Raw genomic sequence first — 20,169 nt, 5'->3', positions numbered from 1 at the left:
TTTCGTATTTAAAAATAATTATAACCCTTTTTAAATTTAATTTGGACGTTTGATTCTTGCAGTTATTTGGAATACCTGACTCTAATTCGAATAGGACACCAAATAACTTAAGTTTTAATCCTTTTTACAAAATGGACTAACCTATCTTTAAATCAAAACATTATATTAAGTCTACAATATTTGTTCCCTATAAATAGACACTTCCTTTAAGTTAAATATAAATAATATTAAAAATGATATAAAAATATTGTCTACAAAATCATTTAATATAAATAATGCATATTGTTTTTAAATCATCGTTTTGCGGTTATTAAAAGTAATCGTTTGTTTTTCTCTTTGATAAAGAATATATCCTACAATCTACAAATAATTAGGGCGAGAGGAAATTTCAGGTCCACCATCATATTGCTTTATCAAAAATTTCCACAGATTTTCACCCACATTGCATAAGGGCATATCTATATTTTGATATAAAATAAGGATATTTGTTGTCGAATTGAGAGCATATTATTTAATAATTTAGACAAAAATAATATTAATATGGGAGAAAAGTAGTATTATCTATGGTACTTTTGTTTGATGATAGCTTATCATTCTTGAATTTTAAGATAGTTCTATTATCGATTGGACCTGGTGGATCTTAAAATAATAAATAGATTTCTAATAAAATTAAAAGCAAGTGTTAATATCCCAGTGAGTAGTGGGGTTAATAAGACCGTTTCAGATAGCTCTACAAAACGAAAAAGATCGATTGTTTTGACTGACAAAATAAGAAGATTCCATTTGATAGTCGACCTTTTTTGAAATTTTTAATATTGTGGAGCGGTCTAATCCAGTCTCGGTAACCTTCACATTTGTAATATTATATTTCTGTCGGGATAAATATTATTTCCATTAAATATATTAAAATACCAGATTCCTGTCCTTTAATAAAATTTTCCCATTCCTTGAACCATGTTAGATTTATCAGAAATGAATTGTTATCGCGATAGGCATCTGTATACTGTAGTCTCATATACTTTAAATAAGATGAAAGAGTATATCGTTTTTATTATATTTTTATAATAATAAATAATCCATAACGTTTCTGTCCAATATTTTTAGTTAATAAAAGAAAAATATCAAATCCATTAAAAAAAATTATGCAGTAGATAACAAGATAATATTCGTTCTCAAAATTCAGAAAAATAAATTTTTCAAACGAAGATAATTCTGAATTAGATAATTATCCTATGATTTTTTAGTTAGAAAAACAAATATTAGAAAATTTCGAAAGATAATAATTAAAAGCATTTACCTGCGCCAATTTCTTACTCAATATCCGAGTAAAAAAAGAAAAAATTTCGAAAGATAATATTTGGAAGCATTTACCTGGGTCAACTTCTTCAATATCTGAGTATATGATGAATTGATATCAGCATCCGATTATTTATCGATGAACTCGTCGCTCACATATAAATGAACAGAAAGAAGCCAGAAATCCAATACAATATGAATTTCAAAACAATCTTAGATCGTTTTTTTTATAAAAACTGCTCAGACAGTGGATTATAAAATATTTATAATTTGATTATTGAACGAAAAGGATCTAATTTCCAAAATAGGAAATTTATTTATTAACTACTCCCATGTAAAGCAAGATGCAAATTTATTCGCTATTACATAACAATGTATGAAAAATTTAAATTTAAATTATTAGCTATTTTAATAATTTTTTCCATCAATTGTTTTTTTTATTTAAGAAGTAAATATAACTAAAATAACGTATTATAAAAAAGAAAAAGCATAAAGCGATTTTTTTGAATGCAAAATTACGATAAATATAAATTTATAATTAAGGAGAGAAAAAGAATAAAAATTAGGAAAGATGTCTTACAAAAGAAAATAAATTATATGGAGAAATGGAAGATTATTAGATGGAAGAAATAAAACTTTGTGGTTAAGAGCGAATATATTCAATATTTTTCTAATGCCAAGGTGATGACATCATAATTCATTCATTTATATGTGTATCAATTATCAATATAAATCAGTTGGTAACAAGCCATGTCCCCCCATGTAAATAATATATATTAAATTTTATGAAAACTTTAAAAAATATCAGTTTAATTTAATTTATATGGCGGTGCCGATCACATATTTTTCAATGATCCGATATTTATTTTTTACACTCCCGTTTGAACCAAATATAATTAAAAAATCGAATTATGCATTTAATTTAATTTTAATTATTTCAACAATTAAGACTATAATTTTTAAAAAAATAATATTATATTAGATAAAAAAATATATATTTAATATATAAAATATTCGTTTTTTTAAATAAATATGAGAGCCTCTAGATTTTTTGGCAATAGGCTTTTAGATGTGGACTATCTATATCTCCAGCCTTACTGAAGACAGACATAGATGTAACACTTGTTGGAGGGCCACCAATAATTCACATGCAAGTTTTGACAAAGTTAGATACTTTTCAGCATTAATTCTCCAATAGTCAAGTGTATCCAAATGTGATATAATATCAATATTAATGTTATTATAGTTATCTAAATAAACACAGACATAAACTTAGCATTTTTAAAATAATGGGTTTCATACAAACTCAACCATTTGTTGGGTTTGAAATAATCAGATACCTCCCAAACAAATAAGTCAATCATAACCCAACCAAATACTAATAAAATATGTTATTATACCGTCTAGATATAAACATTCCTTACGAGTATGGCAGGTCATCTACAATACTATAGAATTCAATTATTTTATTTGTTACTAGATTCTATTTGATTTTCAATTCAAATAAATAAAATGTGAATTTTCATTGTTATAAAAATAAATAAATTATTTAGAATTTTTTTTATAAAAATAAATAAAATTTTTTTTGTAATGTAAAATAAACTATAAATATATATAACATAAAATAACAAAAAAAGTAAAAAGATTGTATCGGTTTTTTACGAGTACCGGTCCGATCCTATATTTTTTTGAAAACGCGATATATCGGCGCCGATCCCATATTTAATATCGGCATTTTTATTCTAGTTTATAAAACATTAAATTAAATAATCAAACTTAAAAATTAATATTATATTTTTTAATTATAAATATATACCCAGAATCAGAATGTATTAAAATGATTATAAATGAGCAAATATTAAATCTTGGAAGAGCTCGTGCAGTCAAATATTCTTAACATTTTGTTTAAAATTGGAAAGTCAAAAAGAGTAAATCTTTAACATGAAATTATTTTTAAAATAAAAGCTGATCCGATTTCATGTGATTATTAATTTTTAAAACTAACTATTTCTTTGATTAAAATATAAAAAAATTATGTTTTGTAGCTTAAAGAAAATTTCATTTAGTCTTAAATTATAATTTTAAGTATCATAATCATACGCAAGAATAAAAAGTTTTTTAGAATGTAAAAATATTGAATGCGAATTACAACATAAGCACTTAAAATACATTTTTAGTCAATTCAATATGTCTTAATAACGTTTAATTAATAATTCTATAGGAAAATATGTTTATTTAAAATTAATTTTATTTGATAAAAAATTTAATTTAAATCAAAAAAATCATGATTAATATAATCGATTTTTATTTTAAAAAATCATATTTGCTGTTATTTAATCCTACTCTTGCTTTTAAAAGTATATTATTTTTAACCAAATGATTATTTTTAAACAAAGTGATTATAAAGTATTTTTCAGAGTTTTAAAAAAAATTTAAATTTTTGAGCATAAATTTTTGAAAAAGAGATATTTTTGATCAAATTTTACCTAAAATTGCCAAAATCTTTTTAAAATATTTTGAAGATTTTTTTTTTAATCTCTGATATTCATTATTAGTGTATAATAATCAAAAAAGTTGAACTTGAAGTGTTGCTACCTCATTATAAAAGTTAAGTTCTTCTTTTCTTTTTTCCGATATCAACCTTTCTTCTTCCTCACAGATGCCACAATCTTGCAAGGCGTTTAGAGGCATCTCCCCTCCAAAGCTTTTTAATCATTTTTTTAAAATTATTATTTGAAAATAGAAGGCTTTGATGACAATAGAAAGAAAAAAAATATACTTTAGGATTTATTTAAAATGAATCAAAGGAAGTCTAGCTTCTCATCCCTTTTGAAATTGCTATTACAAAAAAAGGTAGATATATAGTCGAATAAATAAGGTGAAAATAGAAATTTTCCGTGTAGATGAGAATTTTTTTCAATAGAGATAAACCTATTTTTTTAATATAGGGTCTAGATTAGTGTTGATAAAAGGTTCAACTTGAGCCTTTTAAAAACGGCTAACTCAATATTTTATCCAGAAAAATATTATGGCCTGAAGATTTTTTTCATAGATGACATTAAGGTGTGAGCATCTATTAGCAAAATATCAAGGCTTAGGATCGGCTCAAATCTATTGTTTAACAACACTAGTCTAGGCCTCCAAATAATTGAATAATAAAATTAAATATTTATTTTTATCTGAACAAGAACCTTAACCGATATTCGTTACGGTTGGGATCCCTGATCATAGAGAAAATTTTAAAAACTTTTATTGTTGGTTAAGGTTTAAAATTATAGATTATCAAAAAATATTTCTAGTGGATTAAATTAACCAAAAATAGATAATTTAATTTGACATATTATATAGCTATTCTGAGAGTTTTTAACAATATTGTCTTATATTTTGTTATTTATATATAACGATAGAATAAATACATATATATTATCTACTATATAATAGGTTGAGTCATTTTTTTCTAAAACAATAAATACAAATTATTATTTTAAAATATAATATGTTGTGTTTGGGAACTTGTAGTACCACTTCCGCTTTTATAGAATTACCGTTTTTGTGGAAAAAAAAATTAATTATTTTTAAAAAAATACTTTTTATAGAGGTACATCCAGGTATCTATACCAATATCCTGACACATATCTTCAACCATATCAAATCTATTAGGTTTCACGGCTTTAGTATAAAAATAATTTGTGAAACACTATGAAAATATTTGTGAATAAATAATTAACCATTCTGTTAGAATATTTGTCAAGTCATTGACATTTAATTAACATATAATAAAAAAAACTATACCAATGTTGTACAATAATATAAGATTTCAATTCAATCCTAAATAAAGTGAACCAAAACTTCCTAAATAATCTTAGTGATCAAAATTCAATTATTAAAAAAATTTAATTATAAAATGCAGAACAAGTTTTTCCATTTTTCTTTTATATATCAGGGATCGGCAGCCCAGGTTAAAATTAGATTCAGGGATGTGTCCAAAAAAAAAACAACCCAGGCGGTGTAGAAAAGGGGTAGGGGGGGGGCGGGGAATTTTAAATAAAAATAATTTTATACATTCGTTACGGGACTGGAAAAAGCACCCAGATCTAGATATATTTTATATAATAAACAGATTAAAATAAGTTTATTCTTACATCTATGTAAACACACAAAGTCACTCTGGTCTATAGGGCCTGGCTCTGCAGTAAAATTGAATCTATTTAACCATTGTTTGGATATGTAAAAAGGGAGATGATTTTTGAGCTATATTAAAATAATTTTAAAGGAAATTTAGAATAAAAATCAGAGACCTGCAGGCCCGGCCCTAAACCTGGGCCGGGCCGTATCTTAAATTTTTTAAATATATCCGGGCCGGGCCAGGCCTAAAAAAAATTTTTTTAAACATATCCGGGCCGGGCCTAAAAAATTTTTTTTAAATATATCCGGGCCGGGCCTAAGATTTTTAAACCCGGGCCGGGCCTTAATTGTTACATTATGAGTTAATGGTTATAAGATTATATTATATTATAGTTATGATTAATATAATATTGGGTGATGGTTAACACTACCTAACAACCCACAGATCGATCTAATTATTAATTTCCTGCAAATTTATTTAAAGTATTAATATATTTTTTTTATAATTCATATCTAAATTTTTACAACATATTTTACCAAAACAATCAAATAAAGGAATATCTTAAATAAGCCCCAATATTCAAGTATTATTAATATATTTTTTTATAATTCATATCTAAATTTTTAAAATATATTTTACCAAAACAATCAAATAAAGGAATATCACTTCTTAAAGTTTGTAATACCCTTCAAAGCGAAAAGGAGAAATAAAATTGATTTTACTTAATATAAAGCATTTTTTAATTGAAAAATTAGTATCATTTTATTTCTCTTTTTCTCTGTCCCAAATTCAAGCAATTACGTATGTAGTCAGGGACAGATCGCAAAATGACGGAAAACTATATAAAAGATTATATTAAATTACAAGAGGTTCAGGAAGTAAATGAAATACCATCGACCAGTCAAATTACGACTGTTGTTAAACAAACTGAATCGTTTTATGACAAATGGGGCGATGGTAATTCTAATAATATGTCAATACCCGATGATGAATATTATAATTACATAAATAATAGATAAAACATTTAAGGTGGATAATTTGTTAGAGTGGTGGGCGGCTCATCAAAGCGAATTTCCAATTTTAGCAAAATTGGCAATTCCTGCTTTAAGTGCAAGCTGTGAGCGGAATTTTTCCACTACTGGGAGAATTCTTGAAGAAAGAAGAAGTAATCTTCAACCTGAAAAGGTAGATATGCTTCTCTTTCTTCATGATAATTTGTGAATTTTTAATATCTTTCTTGAGTATAGGGTTTCGTCAATCATGCTGGTTTTTTACTTTGCAAACTGTCAAATATTTATTGCATTTATTATATTTACCTTGAGTCATGAAAGTTTTTAATCCAACATTTTTCATTATTTTTTTTTACAATATTATATAATACAATTATCTTCTTTTGTTAAAAATTTATATTATAAAATAAATTATATTAATATTGTGCAATTAGGTTATATTTTCAAAATACTATTTATTATACATGCATTTTTTTAAATAGCGATTTATTTTTATTTTATAAATTAAATAGTAAATTAAATACAATATATTATATTCTCAAAATATTTTCCATTTTTATAAATTAAATATTAGTTTTATTTTTTTTAAATGTAATATAAAATATAGTATATGACAAATATTAGTTTTATTTTTATAAATGCAATATAAAATATAGTATATGCTCAAAATATCCATTTTTATAAATAACAGTTTTATAATTTTTATAAATTCAATATAATATTCTCAAAATATTAGCTTTTTACATGTATTTTTTAAATAATAAGCGATAATACTCGCTGAAAAATATGGTAAAATACCTCATAGGTGAATTTTTGTATATACCAGGTAGAATATAATTTTAAAAAATTCCGAGCTGGGCCTGAAATTTTTTTTTAAAAAAATATCCTGGCCGGGCCTTAAATTTTTAAATCCGGGCCGGACCGTAAAAAATTTTTTTAAAAAATATCCGGGCTGGGCCAGGCCGTAAAAAATTTTTTTTTAAATATCCGGGGCGGGCCAGGCCTAAAAAATTTAAAACCGGGCCGGGCCATGCAAATGGTACCTCTGCAGGTATCTGATAAAAATTAAAGAAATAATAACGTTTTATTAATGCATAGGTATTTTACTTCAGGATCGTATTCTTGTTGTAAACGTGAGGCATCCATCCTTTTCAGCGATATAGCGTCTTGATTTTTGCTTTTTATATAAAACCAAATGTTGTTTAATAAAAGAGTTGTGTATTTATTATAGCAAAGAAGGTCAAATGTCTGTCCTGGGCAGAATGTACTCCTTGAAAAAGGATCGTGAACTTAAAAATGAGAAGGGCACTTAATATTTTCTAGTAGATTAATCATATTTTAATTTTATATAACAAAGTTAACTTTTTATAAAAGTGAGATAAGAATGAATATATTTTTAAAAAAAATATTTTTACCCATAAAATAGAACGTAAGGCTCGACCTTCTCGACTTGAAATTCCTTGATTTTGGTAACAGAGTCGTCATCAAACTCGTACCAATGGCCGTCATAGTGGTTCAAAGCACATGTTGTATAGTGCCCGCCCGCTAGCGACGTGCCTCGATGCGATATCACGGCTACGAGGTCGTAAGTTTGAATCTCGTCTCGGCATGCTTTTTTTGCATTATATATGTTTTGCATATAAAATTTATATTTTTACAGTTAAAATATATTATATCAAGTATTAAAAACAGCAACCTCGCTTAGTAATTATAATTCATTGTAATAGGATAAATTCCGATAGCAACATAAATGCTATATAAATATTTTTGTTTGATCCGTTAGCTATTTAAAGTATTAATAATAAAATTAAAAATAACGCTTTATAAACAATCTACTTAAAAGCTTATCAAATTTTTGTAGTATTTTGTGAATCGCATGTGGATAAAAGAATAAATTTGCATTAAAAAATATAAAAAATCTCTTAACGTGAATTCGCGCTAATTGTGAAAGGAAGGTTAAGGATGGGGAGAGTTTAAATCTAATAAAATATTGACCATTGTTACAGCATCAGGTCGGTAAATAATACCATAATGACCTGAGCCTAGCCTAATGTGCGTTTTATGTGAAGTTGCAGATAAGGTGAAGCGAATTTGAACATTTCGAATTAATATTTTGGCTTATCTCATTCATTAAATATAACAACCCCACTAGCTCATGGCCGCCCATATGTGGATACCTTTTATTTTAACCAAATTTAAATTTTTTTAGCAAGGGTTATTTAGCAACCAAGTGTAATAAATGGTCTAAATTTACATTGTAAGAAAATATATGAATTTCCTTCTTTATGTAATTTTATAAAAATGAGCCCCCCCCATTTCAAGAGTCTAATGATACTATTGATTAAACTTGGAATATTGACTTTTCTGCCAATTTCACAGAAAAATTATACTTTTCAGGGAGCAAAACAGAAATCCATTTAATATTGAATGCTTGCTTACAATAGCTCAGAGATTACTTCTCTTAAAGAATATATATATGCTAAAAAAACTTCTATATGTCGATATTATTTTTACCAGACCCCCGATAAGTTGTTTCAAAATATATGAAAGAACAAAAATTTATGCCGACTGAATTTCTTATAAAATCTATAACTTCTAGAGTACAATAATATTCAGTAAATAAATATTGAAAGCCAAGAAGAAATCAAATACAAATTATCTGACAAAGTTAACAAGTAAACATTTAAGGGAAAATATAAATTATGATTTATTTTGAATAATTTGAAATATGAATCCCATATTCTTAGCAAAAACGGCATCTGCATATGGTTTCTAAATTTTTGGAAAGAAAATAGGATCGAATTTCCAAATCTTTCCAAGCCAAAAAAAAATTGTGTTCCACTAACTACTGCACCTAGTGAAATGGTTTTCTTTATAACTGGGTTGACATAAATTATTCAATGAGATCATCTATGTATTAATATTATTCTACTTTATATTTTAATCGTCTTTTATTTATAATTTTATATCATCTGTTTGTATATTGTTTTGCGGCTATAAATCAAATATTTAACTTATCACTAAATATAAAAGTTAATTTATTTCCTGTTGAAATAATATTCAAATGTTTTTTATATCCAATTAACTTTTATCGAAAGAGATATATATACTAATAAATTTGTGAAAAAAATTATTACCACCACTTAAATAAATATCTTAAATTCTTGTCTAACTCGATCTTTAAAATACCTACAATCTGTCTGGGGAAATTTCTAATTAGCTTTTATTTCTATAATAGCATTTTGGTTTGATTAACATTTCTTAAAAAAAATTATGATTTAAAGATTATAAAAAATTTATAATCAATGCGCCGATTAACAAAGCCAATCAAGATAGCGGCTAAAATGCGGATTGTCATGATCATCAATTTTATTTTTACCATGCCGGCCACTGATAGTTTTATCAAAGCCTCGATCTAAATAAATTATTGCAAGTCAAATTGATAATGTTGATAATTAAAATTTAATGTTTGATTTTTAATACTTTGATCTTTAATGATTTTATTTCTAAGTAAAAAGTTAAATTATTTTAACAAAAAAATCTATATAGGATCGTTCGGTTGAAATTAGGCCCGGTACTGGTGGAAAATCTGGATTCCATACATCCCTAGTATTTTGTATAGTTTACATTTATCAAGGTAAGGTCCCATGTCCAAATCTTGCAAAGGGAAATCGATTTTGGTTGAAACTTTGGATGAATAAGAAAAATCGTGTCTGAATCGTTTGAGGTGAATGCAGAGCACTTCTGGCAACTTTATAATCTTTGAATCCTTTATACCATTTCTTAGTCTAATATAAATAAGAGAGGGAGGTGGAGTGAATCAAACATTTTTAAAGTATAATTGATTGAATTGGCGAAAATAATTGTAGCCTCAAATAAGTGTCTTTATATTTAGCGGATTAATCGAAGACTTTTTAATGATTAAATAGCATATTAAAGAGAGATCAACCAATAACTGGTCAATACCCAACAATAATAATTAATATTAACGTTCTTAATTTATTTTTAAGCTCCTACATTAAGCCATGAATTTTTAAAAAAATCAAATACAAATTTCTAAAATGATAAGAAAGAAAGGGCTGTTAATTCTTCCCCCCTATTTCTTTTTATTTTTACAACTAATTGTAAATTATAGATAAATAAATAAAATGATCATATTTATGAATTATTTTTTGGTATCGGTGGTATTAGTGGATCCCATGTTTCGGTAATATTGCATCTCTGATATTAAACGAGTCCAATAAATCCTATTTTATATTCTTAAATTTTGCGAATTTAGTAAGATACTATTATTCTATAGGGCATATATCTTAATATATATATAAATTAGTATAGTATAATTATAGAGTTTAAATAAAGTTGCTAAATAAAAATATAGTAAATATAGCTGATGAAAAATATTAGTTATTAAAATAATGATATAAACATATCACTTTTTGCAATTGTCACAACTGTACATGTTATCTCCGTTCAATTCGTCACAGGCAAAAAAAGTGGACAAGCAATTTTGCAATGTGATTGGAACGCCTATGGGTAAAAATCTAGGTACAGTTTAAATATTTAAATAAAATTAATTGCATTCATATATTTTTAACATTTCCAATTTATATTATTTTTTGGCCAATGATTATTTAGAACCTATTTAAACTTAGACCTTCTATGAACTAAACCAGATCTGCTTTTTAGAAATAATGTGCTTGTCGCTACCATTTTTTAAATGTAGCTTTTATACAACCTTTGTTACTCTATAAACAAATAATTCTTTATTCCTTTTTTTAATGACAGCAAAATTTATATCAAATTTTGAAGACTCTATTTTATAATTAGGACATTCTATCTATCCATCGAAGCCAATAAAAAAAAGTTGATGAATTAGGCCAAAAAATGAGAGACCATTTATGTTACATTTTGCAGTATCGTTTACATCAGGTTTAACTAGTGAGAATCACAGAACAAAACAGAGTTTAAAATGAGTTTTTAAACTATATTTCGCCTACATGTTAGTGATATTATCAAGCTTTAGACTCCATTCATATTGGAACATAAATCGCATACGTAAACGAGAAAAATACAAAATATGTTATTTAATATGATGCATTGTTAGCAAGATTTTGCTAAGCTATGCAATTTTGGATCCGATTATTTTTCGCTGCGTAAAAAATAAAGTACAACTCGACTTGTATTTTTCACTACGATGTCTGCCAAAAATCCGAAAGTAATATATATATTTTAGAATTTAGTAAATATTTAGTTGGGATTTCGATAAGAATCGTTTCACATTGCGATGGGCACTATGAATGCAGCCTTAGCCGCGCATATTCCCTAGAATTATATTGAAATATCTTTCATTCTTTGGCTTAATTCAATAGTTTTATCTTCTTTCTCGATTTATATAATATAGATATGCTGAATGTCCTGAATAAATATTTGCCTAGCTAAATGTTGATAAAAGTTTATAACACTCGGTGAAAGTTATGCGTTGATGTGATTCAACCAATTCAATACAAAGATGCATTATCAAGAAAGATATAAATTATGGGTTGTTAATCAACATTCTTGCAAAAAAAATATTTGAAACTATAAATTTATCTGCTGTGCTATAAAGTAACAATTCATCTAATAAGCAAACAGTTGCAGTTTCCAAATTATGATATGATTTTATTGGTCAAGTCAATAGCAATTATTTAAAACTTTTTAAAAAAATAACGGGAAAATGAAATTGTCCAAAATAAAACTAATTACTAATCTGCTTGCATCTTCTATCAGTATAACAGCGGTATATCCTCTAGAAGAGCAGATTTGTAAGGGAACCAATAATTTTTTAATACAATAATGGGAGCAACCACAATACCCATGAAAGCTCGATTTGATCAAATTAAAAACTAGGGGTGTACCGATATCACTTTTTAGAGGCCAATCCAATATTCTCGATATTAAATTGATATCGGCCGATTACCGATCCGATATCATATCTAATTTTGTATTCTGTAAAGATACCAATGGTTTTAATTTGTAATATACTTTTTATTAGTATAACATCTATAATTTAATTATACCGTAACTTATGTCATTTAAATATATTATAATGATCAGTTATAGTTTATATTCAATTCTATTGCGATTCAAAAAGTATATAAAATATTTTTATTGTTAAATCACTTTTATATAATAAGTAACAACATAAATCTATATACATATAATAAGTAATAAACAAATATATTATGAAATTTGAATAAATATTTAAAATAATATTTAACATTAATATATCAAAGATTTCTTTTTAGAAATACCAAAATTTCCAATTTATCAGAAATCAGCCTGCGGCAATGGTAACTGTCAATATCACCAACTTCACTAAAAACAGATTCTGAAGAAATTATCGCACAATTTTATAAACAGAATGCGCAAAAAATTAACTATATGGCAGAATGTTTATTATTAATTATTATTATTAAAAAAAATATGGATTTCGATTTTATTTATAAAAATAAATGATTTTAGATATAACTTTTTTTTAAAATTTATAACATTTTATTTTTGTTAAAGACGCCATTTTATATAGAATCGGATCGGCAAATATTATAATATTGGCCGATAATTGATATTTTAAAATAGGTGAAATATCGGCCCGATCCGGTAAAAAATATCGGTACATTCCTATTAAGAACCATAGTTTACATTTCGATTCCTTATAATGCTTTCGTTTTTCGAAAGATAGATTGACTTTACACCAGAAACTTTTAAAGATTTGACAATTATATAGACGAAAAATGATTAAACCAGACAGCGGTCAAGCATATCAATGGCTTTGCGAATTCCGCCAACTATATAAGTAAGCGTTGAATGGAGTTTTTAGAAGTTAGTATTAATAATGAGCCATTTTAGGTCAACTAAATCGGAAATCGAGTAATATGTTAAATAGGAAATTGTCAAAGATTTTGCAAATAAAAAAAGCAAGGAAGATTAACTTTTTCGAATTATTGAATTTTAGCAAATAATGTACATCTTTTTTGGAGTTTGTATGAGACGGTAATTAAATAAGGAAGATAAAAAATAATTAATTATTTTATATCGCAAATATTTATTTATTTTAAAAAAAATTGTATTTTCTTTGCTTTATGCAGTGTATAAAATTTCTGAAACATTAGAATATTTGTTTACCAACACTATTAAAAAAATTTAGCTAACTATGTAGATTTGGATTAAAATAATATATAAATAACAACAAGTATTTTGATAAGTTTAAAAAAAGGACCTCATAACCCAACCGTAAATCCACGTGGCAATATTAGTTAGGGAAGTCGGAGGAATGGAAGTTAATTTATTGCTTATATCCTGGCATCGAATAGCACCTAGCAATTTATTACCGGCTAATGATATATTATCCTCATTGTTGGAGATTAAGGAAAGACTCCTTTGATTGTTTCCCATTTCTGGGGGCATATCTTTATCAATAGTGGTGTTATCTAAGGGATTTTTTTTAATTATAAAAATATTTCTTTAATTATTAGCTTATTTATAATTTCGGTAATTAGTACAACAAAATCATTCTTGTAATTAGGATTGAATTTAGTTCCGACAAATTACAAAATGCACGCTTAAATCAAACAATTGATTTTAGCTCATTTAGCGTCACTGAAATCGCATTTTATATATGATAAGTGTATTTTTTTAATAAGCAACTATAATCAGTCTAATTATTAAAAAAATATATATGTTCTTTTTTATATGGATCTGACATTATTTGTTTATCCCAAAAATTAGTATTAGAAAATCGATTAAATTTAGATAAATAATGCTGCTTTTTATATTTACTCTAATTTTTAAAATAATGTTACAAAGTTCAAAAAGCTTTACCAGAAATGTAATAAATTAAGATTTTTTAAAAAAATTTTTTTATACCAATAGAATATGTACTGACATATCTTTGTGTTATTGTCTGGGGTGAATCAAATCGATTTTTATAGTTGATTGGCAAATTTGTGACTTGATTTAGGGAGGGAATGGGTAAAGATAAATCTTGGAATATTTCAACAGTCTTGGAGATCTTAATCATATATGAAAACATGTAATTTAAATTCAATACTAATAAAATTAATTATTCTAAGAGAAGTAATTGGAACGGTAATATTCATTTTAGTCATGATTGAAGAATTGTTTTATTACTAAACTGCATTCTATTATATTCAGGGTCAGGAACAGTATCATATATCTAAGATATAAATGAAAAGTACTTATATTTGTAATGTATAAATAAGGTTACGCCATTCCGGCGCTAACACATGTCAATTTGGCGCACCCACAATTCGATACGGTTATTTAAGCACAGAGACAATATAATGTAGACAATTGGGAGCGCAGCTACGTTGGCATGGGGGGGGAAGGGGGGGGGGGTTCAACTCCCCCCGAAAAATAAAAAAAAAATTGAAATTTGACAATCCAATCGCACAAATATTGATGCATCTACGATTGAAAATTTTTATTCCCCTTATTGATATATTTTTATTTTAATTAAAGCAAAGATTTATTAGTCATAATTTTATTTTAAAAAGCTTTTATTTTCTTAGTTGCGTCTAAACTGTTGATTATACTTGAAACACGAGAGGATATTAAATAAATCTCAGAGTATTAGGCTGATGATTTAGTAGGTTGATAATATAAGTTACTTTGTCATGTTGAATTTTGGTATAAAAATCTTGACAGAATAGAATACTCTGAGACCAAAAAATGCTCTGTAGACCCTATCCATGTGCAATTGCACTTTAGATCCTCTCTCTAATATCAAAACATTATTAATTATTTTAGTTAACTTATCAATAAGTACCTGCACTAATGAAAGGTCTTTTTCAATTTTAAATAGGTTAAAAGCCTATTTAAGATATACAACCGGTGAACATGGATTAGCCCTATTAAATATTTATAAGGAGATTATTCTAGATAAAAATTTGATTACAGATGAATTAGCAAAATCTCAGAGAAAAGTAGACCATATTTATAATCAAATTTTTTCTTAAAATAAATTCTTAGTTATAACATTTATATAATTTTTATAATAACTCTTAAAATTTATGCAATTAACACTATTTTTAATCAAAGTACTGTGTATTATTTATATTTATATAATATCGTCATATTTTTTTAAATACCATTATTTGCATAAGAATTACTTATATTTTATTTAATTGTTAAATTACATTTTTTAGAGTCTTTATAAAATAAAATTTTTAATATTATAGTCTGTTCTGTATAAAATATGTACATTTTGAAACTTATTTTAAATAATAAAAATAATGATTAAATATAGGAATGTTATTAATGCTAAAGTATTTATATAAAATAAATAAAATCTATAATGAAATACTCTTTAAAATTTTGTTATATTCAAATATTTAAAATAAGTTTAACATTGCCTAAGATATAAGCAATTGAGTTCATAAAAAAAATTTACCACCCTCCCCCCCTATGTGAAAATCCTAGCTACGCCACTGTGGGAGTGAGATAATTTAGCGTAATCAATTCGACGCAGCGAAAATTGGGCATTACTCAATTATGCGGATAACAAATTGGAGCAGCGATAATTTAAAAATAAAATAACACTAGTAGGCAAAATAATATGCCACTTGAATGCCAAGACAAATTGTCTAGCAAATATTATTGGTATTAAATCTATTGATTTGTACCATTCGAAACTGAGCGCCCAATGCATAATTTATCTCGCAAAAATTGAACATGTAAAAATAAAGCAAATCGGTAATTTTCATTAATAATACTAAATTTATATATAAACTCATCTCCATGGTAGGTCCAATTTTTTTTTATTTACTAAAATAATTTTCAGTATTTAAAAGAATATTATACCAAGCCTGTCTTAATAAATTTTCAATAATATTCAAAAAACCCAGAATAATTTCAGATGCTTATTTTATTGACATTCGTTTTTCCATTTAACATCCCATGAAATTTGATATATATGTATTCCACAAACTAAAAGATAATATATAAATTCAAAAAAATAATTTATGATATAGTGGTTCAAAAGACTATGGTTTTACAAGCCCAACTAGCAATAATTTTATTGAGATTAATAATAACACCATAAAAATTTGTATAACTTTCTCAAATTATAATAGATGGTTCAAACTTTGTTATGCAAAGTAAAATTATATATATTATTTTTTTTAAATTAATATAAATTATAATCTTGTCCTGCAAAAATTTCACATCAAAATTTTATTTTTTCTAATGAAATTTATATTTGTTTATATGTCGTAAGAGTTTAGCAAATCTGGATTTTTAGTAGGATTGGTATGATTAAATCAAATTGATTAAAATAAATTTTCTTTTTTGCTTGTATATTAAATAATTGTTTGTTTTTTTTCATATGAAAACATTTTAATTTATCACTTTTACTATATTTGAATATAAGTTTTAATTAATGACCAATTTAAAAAAAAATGATTTAATGTAAATCTAGGAATTTTTATTTGTGTTTAATAAACTCCAATAGAAATCATTTTAATATTGTTAAAATTTGAGGAATTATAAAAATCTCTAGTATCATTTTGTTCTCTTTAATTAATATGGATTTAGTATAATATTTTGTTGATAATAAGATTAATTCTGACACCGTTTATAATTATTAAATCTAGCTTTAAAAAATAAAATACTAATTTAATTGTTAACATTAAAATTTAATTATAAATTATAAACTCAGAGTGTATCAAATTATATTATAAATAGGCAAATATTAATATTAAAATTTTTTAACACATAATAAAATAAGAATGTTGAACAGATAGGTATAACAATTCAGTTCTATTCCAGTTCTTAGCTTAAAAGTTTGAAGATTTGCTCCATTTCGGTATTTTTAAGCAAATTTATATTGATTCATTACAGTTTATAAATTTATATCGATTCTATTCGGTTCAATTTTTATAGGTTTTAGATTTTTTAATCGTTATATATAATATTTTGTTGAAACCTTATAATCTCATTAAAATATATTAACCTTTAAAAATATAAACGAAAGAAAATTAAATAAATTAGTTGAATTTCTTTATCTTAATATACATGGAAAAGAAATAATAAATTAACTAATATAACATATAACATCATAACATATAAATTTGTACTATTTATTTTTTAAATATTTTAAATTATATAAATATAATTTAAGAAACCGTTATGAACCGGTTTAAACAGGTTTGATAGTATCACTTAATTTTACGCTAAATTGCCATATGCTCAATTGTTTCTAAGCAAAATAATCTCTATACCTAATTGACTTTACTAAATCGTTGTGGGCCAAATTTTCAAAATTAATGTACGTTTGGATACCACTTTAAAAAATCTGCCCAACCCTGATACTATAATAAATTCATTAATAACTCTTAATTAAAAAAATGTATCTATTAAAACCGTATGACAGGTTAGACACTCCACAGTACTCATTATTTTGCCGTCAAATATGTCAGAAATAATGCTTTTATTGATAAAATTTTTTCTGAAGTTGTTTGAATATGTGATTTTAGATGAATTCCCTTTAATATAAAATAAAAATTATATAATATAAATTTATTTAAATCTAAAATGTTCTATATATTTATTATGAAATAATAAAACCTGGAGAAATATGAACATGCTGATTTGAGAGGTTTGCTCTATCGATTTTAGGCTTTATAAATGGTGAGCTAGATAGTGACTGAGTTTCTTTTGTTACTTTTCCAGATGTAAAGGTCATTGAGGGAGCTATTTAAATAGGAAAGGATATTAGTTAAATAGAAATTTATTTTAAATTAATTTACAGGGATTTAATAAATCAGTGGAATTTGTTGAGGTCTGTGAGTTGGAAGACATAAGATCCATGTTATTTAATTGTTTGTTAAAATTATTTTGAGCATTTTCATCAAAATTTAAATTTTGAGAAATCAAATTTGATCTATGAAGCAATTTCCCAGAATTATAGGTTTCAATTTTTATATGAGGATTAATATCTTCATCTGTTCTTCCTTGTATAATACTAAGTTTATTATTCTTATTAATCATTCTTTTCCTGTTATATTTCCTTTGAGTATTCAACGTGTTTAACATCCTTGAATGTTTATTGGTTTTGTTTTTAGTCTTAGCATTTGTAATAAAATTATAATTTGAATAATTCTTAAATTTATTTTTAATTTTTCCTTTTTGATTTGATATTTTTGTAAAATCCAAACTGTTTTGTTCAGATTTATTGGTCATTAACTCTTTACACTAAAAAAATATTATTTAAATGTAATAATTAATACAAAACTATTATATTGGGATAATTTGTCACAGAAGTACAATTTGAAGTGGATTCTGGCATTAAGATATCCACTATAATTTTATATATTTAAAAAAATATTGATATAAAAAGTTACCATCATCTATAGACAATGAATTAATAGTTGTCTTATCTAAATCACCATTAAATAGAATGTTATCCAATTCTAAATAATTTAAGGAATCTGACATTTTATGAATATCTGACGTTTTGCTTAGTTTTCGCAATGTAGAATCTTCTGTGCCATCACTAACATGTCCAGAATCACATGTCTCATAATCAAAAGATGAAGATTGGCTACTTGTATCATCAATAATTGATTTTAAAAAATAATTTTGAGATTGTAATTTTTTATTTAAAACATGATTTGGTATATTAAAGAATTTTTTATAGTGTTGATTTGGCATGGTAGCTATATTCAAAATTTAATATATGCAAATAATCCTAACTTACGAATATCATAAAAATTATTAGGCTTAATGGCAGGCACTTTCTCTTTTAGTTCATTGTGTAATAAATCCATAAAGCAGCGTAAAAATTCCTGAGCATCACATTGATTATACCCTCTAAACTGAGGATAATGCATCCTCATAATTTTCAATATATTTTGTGGTGTCAAATAAGTTGGATTCCTTTATATACAAAAATAATTCCAAATTTTAGTAATATATAACCTATCATTGTCCCATATCTCACAAATCAAATTATAATAACTTAAAGAAAGATCGTTTTTTTTGCATGTTTTAACCTGATTAATAAAATTTAGAAAATAATTGGCCAAAGCCTGGCAATTTGCTAATGCTTGGAGCGCTGCATTCATATAACATGTATTTCCAAGATTGGGCAGTCCAATTACCCCTATCACTTTTATATAATATTATTAATTGATTCTAATATACCTGGAACTTTTGAATCTTTATTTTCAATATACCACATTTTAATTCATATATTCTAAAATAATTTTTTCATAATATGCGAATTTAAAGTGACGAAGTAACTTCTGGCATATATAAAAAAGAATGAATTGTAATTTAATTATAGTTCTAAATTTGCAAATACATGAAACTTAAAAATAAATATTGATTTTTAAACTATCGAAAGAACGACACAAAACTTTATAACCTCTATGGCTTTATTCACCAGATTAATTCAATAAAAAATGTCGAAGTATATTCCTTTCCAGAACTGTAAAATTTTGGAAATATCTAACCTGTAGAAATGATAAATATTTAGCCAATATATACTGGATATTCATATATTTAAACTATATATTGGTATAGGAATACTATTAATTTTGTTAAAAAGACATTTGGTTCGACTTTTCAAAAAGGACGGACTAAGATTTTAGCTAAAATAATATTATGTAAGCATCGAGATTTGGCAAATAGATCTCCATGCATTTCTGCCAGCTATGGCAAAATATTTAGGCTTACATA

At 25.3% G+C, this 20,169-nt stretch overlaps 1 protein-coding gene across 3 annotated transcripts; it reads right to left on the bottom strand.

Annotated features, from left to right (window-relative positions):
* Window positions 1-36: 36 nt before the first annotated feature.
* Window positions 37-19,804, bottom strand: LOC135925458 (ubiquitin carboxyl-terminal hydrolase 33-like). Of its 3 annotated transcripts, XM_065460789.1 has the most exons (20): window positions 19,633-19,800; window positions 19,408-19,591; window positions 19,187-19,365; window positions 18,831-19,145; window positions 18,722-18,786; window positions 18,237-18,681; window positions 18,055-18,180; window positions 17,851-17,972; window positions 14,335-14,479; window positions 13,688-13,898; window positions 10,866-10,973; window positions 10,060-10,220; window positions 7,848-8,043; window positions 7,540-7,609; window positions 5,439-5,547; window positions 4,884-4,965; window positions 3,892-4,000; window positions 913-1,018; window positions 571-639; window positions 37-458 (listed from the first exon to the last, which is right to left on the bottom strand). In XM_065460789.1, the coding sequence occupies exons 1-20, from the start codon at window positions 19,667-19,669 to the stop codon at window positions 361-363; spliced, it is 2,937 nt and encodes a 978-aa protein (XP_065316861.1). In that variant the 5' UTR covers window positions 19,670-19,800; the 3' UTR covers window positions 37-360. The 3 variants fall into 3 exon arrangements, 2 of the variants coding, with proteins under 2 accessions (XP_065316861.1, XP_065316862.1); XM_065460790.1 differs by lacking the exon at window positions 19,633-19,800 and having other exon boundaries at window positions 19,482-19,590; XR_010571638.1 differs by lacking the exons at window positions 37-458; window positions 571-639; window positions 913-1,018; window positions 5,439-5,547 and having other exon boundaries at window positions 3,942-4,000; window positions 19,633-19,804.
* Window positions 19,805-20,169: the final 365 nt, after the last annotated feature.

Source organism: Gordionus sp. m RMFG-2023, chromosome 2 (assembly GCF_954871325.1).
Source record: "Gordionus sp. m RMFG-2023 chromosome 2, tfGorSpeb1-WG-v2, whole genome shotgun sequence".
Lineage (NCBI taxonomy): Eukaryota > Metazoa > Nematomorpha > Gordioida > Chordodea > Parachordodidae > Gordionus > Gordionus sp. m RMFG-2023.
Note: the sequence above shows the minus strand (reverse complement) of the source record. Positions and strands in the feature narration are given on the sequence as shown.